General features: G+C 35.0%; 1 protein-coding gene and 1 pseudogene across 1 annotated transcript; both read right to left on the reverse strand.

Annotated features, from left to right (window-relative positions):
- Nucleotides 1–395: 395 nt before the first annotated feature.
- Nucleotides 396–676, reverse strand: LOC112593477 (annotated as a pseudogene).
- A 5,176-nt stretch (nt 677–5,852) lies between these two features.
- Nucleotides 5,853–6,513, reverse strand: LOC112593478 (52 kDa repressor of the inhibitor of the protein kinase-like). Its single transcript, XM_025337871.1, has 2 exons — nt 6,034–6,513; nt 5,853–5,966 (listed from the first exon to the last, which is right to left on the reverse strand). Exons 1-2 carry the CDS (start codon nt 6,511–6,513, stop codon nt 5,853–5,855), a joined length of 594 nt encoding a protein of 197 aa, XP_025193656.1.
- Nucleotides 6,514–7,021: the final 508 nt, after the last annotated feature.

The following is a 7,021-nucleotide window of genomic DNA, read 5'->3' on the forward strand; positions in this document are numbered from 1 at the left end:
TTGCAAGTGACATAGTAGAGCGATACCTATAACCACAAAGCGAGAGGTCAAATAGATTGACTGCATTTAAATGGTTATTTTTCATTGCCGCGGAAGCTATTAAAATACCTAAAAGGCCTTTAAATTCATTCAAGTTAATATTTTGAAATGTACTTTTATTTTGTACGTTTTGCGCATATTTTTGTTTTTGGAGAACAATTTCTTCATAAGTATGACTTATTATTTTCGCAAACAAATCAGAAAAAAATAATAATAAAAAGCACTCTACAGGTTGATTTGGAAATAAAGCATTTCCTAATGGTCCTAGTGTAATATGTACAATATTTTTTGAACTGATTTTAGAAGTAGAAGGAATCAAATTACATTTACTTTGCCATTTAAATCCATTCTTTATCTCAACTTATTGGTAGCTCTGTTTCACGGGTGTTAGCAGGGGGGTTTGTACTTTTCTTACCTTTGTTTTTTACAGGTTTTTTTTTTTACTATTTTCATTTTGAATATTTATGATGTTCTCAATCATATCTTCATCTTGAATTGCAGGTGGATAATATTCTGGATCCGCATCGCTATCTTCCTCCTCAAAATCTTCAATAATGTTGTCCTCAATTTCACTGTCATCTGAATTAATTTCTTCAAGTAAACGCATTACTTCGTCATCATCCAGTTCACATGCCATTTTTAAACTAAAAAACGCACAGTTATACGCTTCAGATAAATAATGTACTAAATTTTTAAAACTTAAAACTTACCCTTTATTTATAACTATACGTCAAATCGATGAACCAAAAACAGCGTGTGTCACTAACTAGTAGTCGAATCGAAGAACAAACATTTACGTTTATTACTAACTAGTAGTCGATTCGACGATGTGTGTCTTACGCAATCGAAAGTTGCTTTTCAACTGATAAATGTAGGTAATTATATTTTATCATAAAATTATGTAAATTCGCGTTAGGCACCCGTAACGCGCACACTGCTTGCGCTCCGTCCTGTGGTTACTTACTCCATATATTGGTTATGTATCAATTATACTTAAAACTTCTGTGTTAAATTAGCATAGATGTATTAACGTAAAAAAAATAGCTGCTTAGTTTTCAATTATTGTTACAATCGATATAAATAACAAATTTAATATCTCGTCGTCGTTACCTGCTATTTGCTATATCTATAACAACTCACGTGCGGTCTTATCGCACGCCGCTGCGGCGGCAGCGACCTCGTTGTAATCCCAATATAATTATGCCGCAATCTACATCCAAACACAACACAAATTTAGACATCACTAAATGTAACGATATAACCAAACTACAGCCTGCTCGCCTAAGCAAAGTTTCAACTTCTGTCAACACAAATCACTCAGTCGTTAATCAAGGCGTTACCATGACAAGTTCTTCGTCTGGAATTGGACCCTGGCACAGTCAAAAAAAAATCAAGGTAAAAGAAACCTCTCCTCCTCTTCTTCCGAACCAAATTCGCCAAAAACACGACCCATCAACAACAAAAAAATATTTTTTTCGTCTAATCGTTATGATGTGCTCTCACAAGACGAACCAGAGCCCTCCACTCAAACAATACCTACCCCATTTTCTTCGAACGAGTCAAATCCTGTAGGAAACATCAATGTCGGAATTAAATCAACACTCCCCCCACCAATTTTTGTAAAAGGTGTTCGCAACTTTCCCGATCTCTGCACAGAACTTATTGAACTAATCGGAGTTGATAATTTCTCCAGCAAATCCTCATCTGACCGCCTAAAAATTATGACTACTAACCCAGCTGCCTATAGAACGCTGATTCATTTCCTCAAGGAACAAAAAGCTGAATACCACACGTACCAACTTAAAGAAGATAAACCAACGCGGGTGGTCATTCGTAATCTTCATCCGACCACGCCAATAGAACTAATCAAATCTGAGCTCGAGTCGCGCTTATTTGAGGTCCGCCAAGTAACAAATGTACTACATAAAATCAATAAGCACCCTCTACCGTTATTCTTCGTAGACCTTGAACCTACAATACAGTCCAATGACATTTATAATCTGACATCTCTTATCCACACCAAAATAAAAGTGGAAGAACCATACAAATCAAAAACTATAAGCCAGTGTACCAACTGTCAGGATTATGGTCATACTAAATCGTACTACGGCTATCCAGCTCGATGTGTCTGCTGCGGTGCCCTCCACTCTTCATCGGCCTGTCCAAATCCACGAGATGCTGCTCCAAAATGTGCCCTCTGCTCCGGTGATCACCCCTCAAGTTATAAAAGCTGCTCAGTTTTCAAAGATCTACAACAATGCAACAAACCAAAAAGGAGCAATTTCCTATCGGATAATATTAGTCATAAGAATAATGTACAGGTTAGTCATCCAGTGGTAACCCCCTTAACACATCCACCAGAGTCGTCCCAAACTTACGCTCAAGCTACGGCGGGTTTTTACCCTAATCACACAATCCCTCCTCCTCCTGTATCAGATATAAACAAAATCCTTGATGAGTTCAAATAACTATTAAATCCACTAATTACCCTACTCACCCAACTTGTCTCAAAATGTCTAGATAAAAATTAATATCTTCATACACAAGCAACTCTCTTCTTATCCTTCTGTTCAACTCAAACGGTCTTAAAAATCACTCAAACGAACTCCAGTTAGTACTCCAGGAGAAGCGTATCGAAATTGCCTTAATATCCGAAACACATTTTATAAAATACTCCCACATCCCTATACCTGGTTATCAACTCCTAAAAGCAAATCACCCTGATAACTCTGCTCATGGTGGTGCTGCAATTTATATTATATCCTCCTTGTCTTTTCAATCTCTTCCAAATTTTTGTCATCCTCATTTACAGTCTTGTGCTATTTTACTCCACCTCATCAACATACCAACAACTTTAGCAGCAATATATTCCCCTCCGAGACATAATATCAATATTCAAAATTATATAGATTATTTTAGCACTATTAGTCAAAACTTCATCATAGGTGGTGACTACAATGCCAAACACCAGAGTTGGGGATGTCGTACAAACAACCCAAGAGGTATTGTTCTCTACAATTATATAAATCTCAAGGGCTACAAAATCCTCGCGCCCCCTAGACTAACATATTGGCCCACCTCCTTACGTAAAAAACCCAACATACTAGACATATTTGTTTCCAACATACCTCACAACCTATTCTGTGCGGCTACCAATCTCTTGGAACCCTGTTGAGATCACTCTGCAGTCCTCCTGACTGTCAGCGCCTGTCCACCAATCCGGCCTTCTCTTCCAAAACTCTTTCTCCATTCAACTGATAGACTTAAATTCCATGACTTGGTGGATCAAAACATTAAACTAAAAGTTAGTCTCAAAACCCCCCCAAGAAATTGATCTAGCCATAAATAACCTAACTAATGTAATTCAACAGGCAGCATGGGCATCTGGTCCTACTAAAATACAGTATCCAAATTCTGCTCCTCCAGTTCCCGAATATATTCGTATCCTCATAACAAACAAACGCAGAGCAAGGGCCGCATACCAACGTTCACGCCTTCCATCTCACAAAAGCATCTATAACAACCTATCTAACTCGCTGAAAAAAATACTTGCCAAACATAAAAACCAATCCTTTGTAAACCATCTCTCCAACTTATCACCTAACAATGGTAGTCTCTGGACAGCTTCAAAAAAATTACTAAAATACAAACCCCCGCTCGTTCCCATAATTAATCCCCATGGTGGATTTGCATCAACCGATGTTGAAAAAGCTGAACTGTTTAAAGAACACCTAACTGAAACCTTCACGCCTCACCCGGATATACAAATACCTTTACACACAGACATGGTAAAATGTTTTCTCGATATCCCCCTTTCTGCCTCTCCCGCAGTTAAGCATTTCTCTCCTAGCGACGTTAAATTTACAATTCAAAAGCAGTCTCAAAAAATCTCCGGGGTTTGACCTGATTACTGCGGAAGTTGCCAGGTCCCTCCCCAAAAGAGCCATTGTTCTTCTCACAGTTATATATAATGCGTGTCTAAGATTGTCATATTTTCCTATGCTTTGGAAATTCTCTGTAACAATTCTAGTTCAAAAACCTAATAAGCCTCCTGACATATCTTCCTCCTACCGACCAATAAGTCTCCTCCCCTTCTTCAGCAAAATATTAGAAAGATTAATTCTCAAAAGAATTCTTCCTTACATTTCCTCCAGTTCTATTTTGCCTAATACTCAATTTGGTTTTCGTTCCGCTCACTCCTCAATACACCAACTGTACAGACTAGTCGACGCTATATCATTCTCCCTTGAAAAAAAAAGTTATTGCTCATGTGTCTTCCTGGATATATCCCAAGCTTTCGACAGGGTATGGCATGAAGGACTGCTATGTAAAATTAAGCCCCTGGTACATCCAACCTATTATTTACTAATCAAATCCTACCTCACGGATCGTTACTTCCAGGTCAGAGTTGGTACATCCTTTTCCGGCTTAGCAAAGATTAGTGCAGATGTTCCTCAGGGGGGCATCCTCACTCCTTCTTTATTCAACATCTACGCTGCCGATCAACCCACCTCTTCGCTCACAACTGTGGCAGAATTTGCTGATGACAAGGCAATTATTTCAATCCATGACAATCCTCACATAGCTTTCCTCAATCTCCAACTCCACCTTGATCTCATGGCTGATTGGTATAAAAAATGCCGTATCAAAGTAAATCAATCAAAATCACTTCATACAAATTTTACACTCCGTCTTCTTCCTTGTCCTGGGGTGTCTCTAGACAATATTCAAATTCCTTCATCTCAATCGGCTAAATACTTAGGTCTGTCAATTGACCGTCGTCTCACATGGTCACAACACATTAAAATAAAAAGGCTCGCCTTAAATGCACGTCTCCGTTTCTTCAAAACTCTAATATCCAATAACAAACACACTACATTAAATACTAAACTCTTAATTTATAAATCCTTATTCAAACCTATATGGACCTATGGTCTTCAACTCTGGGGCAATGCCAAAATATCTAATACTAACAAAATTCAAACCTTCCAAAACAACATCCTTCGCAAAATCACAAATTCCCCTCCCTATATCTCAAAACTAACTCTACACACCGATCTAAAAATTAAAACAGTCCACGAAGAAGCCTTTTACAAGCGATTCCATTCAAAACTCCCTTCTCATACAAATCCCCTCATTTCAAACCTCGCCACCTTCACAATTCCTGGCAATCCTCCCAGGAGGCTTAAAAGGAAATGGTGTCGTGATCTCCTCAACGAGTAATCAAAAATAGCAATATATTAAAAAAAAAAAAATAAATAAAAATAAAAATAAAAATATGTATATATAATATAGAAAAAATAAAAACACCAAGTATTTCAAGGAAGGGCAGTGTTACCACTGGGTGACCCCTCCCATCAAGTTTTTTTCATGTATGTTTATCATTTATCTCATATTCTTATTGTTCCTAAGGAACATTTTGTATATACCGTTAAAAAAAAAAAAATAAAATAATATCCACAACATTCTTGAGAGCAGTGGCGTATTTTGTATGTTTTTTTTTTGGGGGGGGGGGGTGTCCAGATAATATCGGTATATACCTACTTATTTGTTAATTGGTTGCAATATTTCTCTGTTTTACATTTACTACCACCAAGTTTATAATATATTCATCAAATATTGTAATGAAACATTTTTTATTTATTTAATTAAAAGTAGTAATTTTTATGTAATTTAAATCATACATGTATAAAATACCTACTGTAAACATAGTTTTAAAATTTAAAAATAAAAATAAAAGCAAATAATAATAATTTTTAAAATAGAAAATAGAAAATAATAAATACACTTAAAATATTATTATACAAAGTAATTTAAATAATAAATTCAAGACGCCTTTTTTTTAAGCTCAATTCCTTCAAAACATCATCAGTAGTAATTTGTTCATTTCTGTGAATCGATAACATAGTCAAACCATTTAATCTCTTCTATAATAAAATTTAAAATATATTAGTTTTAAATAAATAAAACAAACTATTAATAAATTATATTTACTTGAGATATCGTGTTTCGTAAGTAAGTCTTTATTCTTTTTAAATTTGAAAAGGTTCTCTCATTCGATGATGAAGAAACTGGTAATGTTGCAAATATTTGTAGCAATTTAAAAACATTTGGATATATTCCTTGATTGCATAGTATTATTGCTTCCATTGCGTTTTTTGGTAAATTACAAGTTTCAACATTTTTTAACCGTCTTTGCCATAGTTTATATTCTAATAATAAAATAGAATCTTGACATTCACTTAAATCAGTCGTGTAAGTTTTTGCCAACTTCAAAAATGTCGTTTCATTTTGTTCAACAGCTATTAACGATTTAAAATCTAAAATTGTATTTTCATGGTCGATAAATCTTGATTTTAGTTGTTCGATGAATGTATCTAAATAAGGTATAAATACGCTTATTCGAAAATAGGTTTCTGATGATTCAGTGACAATATTAACTCTATTTTTTTGTCTGCCTGTTATTCTTGGCATAGATATATTTACATTAAATTTACTTGCTAAACCTTTTGAATCTCAAAAATAGCATGAAATTCAATATCTACGTTTGTTCGTAATGTCTGAAGTTCTTTTAAGGTATCTTCTGCAAGGCTCATAGCTTCTACTAAATCTATATTTATCCGTTGTAATTGTTTTGATAATGGCAGTCCAAGACCAAATCCTTTAGCTACAATATGTAAACAGATAATAAATTCACCTTGTAATATAGAAGAACGCAAATTACTCGCTTGTGTAGATGTGTCTGAATCCGCCCAATTAGAAATTAAGTCCAATGATTTAATAATACACTCAAAAAGTTCTAGAAAATCATTTACAGCATGATACCGTTCTATCCACCGAGTAGAGCATAGTCGTTTTAAAGATTTTTTTGTAATATTATACTCTTCAAATTTTTCAATTGCATTATTTAAAACATCTTTACGCTTAGGATATATAAAAAAATCTCTAGTTTTTGAAATTGTCCCTAAACAATTTCTTATTC

The sequence above is a fragment of the Melanaphis sacchari genome, unplaced genomic scaffold, assembly GCF_002803265.2.
Source record: "Melanaphis sacchari strain LSU unplaced genomic scaffold, SCAv2.0 Contig2086_pilon_pilon, whole genome shotgun sequence".
Lineage (NCBI taxonomy): Eukaryota > Metazoa > Arthropoda > Insecta > Hemiptera > Aphididae > Melanaphis > Melanaphis sacchari.

Bases quoted from the DNA above. Each gene is read 5' to 3' on its own strand.
- LOC112593478 (XM_025337871.1), bottom strand. From the start codon at position 6,513: ATGCCAAGAATAACAGGCAGACAAAAAAATAGAGTTAATATTGTCACT. The intron at 5,967-6,033 runs GTAAATATAATT...ATTTTATTATAG, and splicing joins TACGAAACACGATATCTCAA to AAGAGATTAAATGGTTTGAC.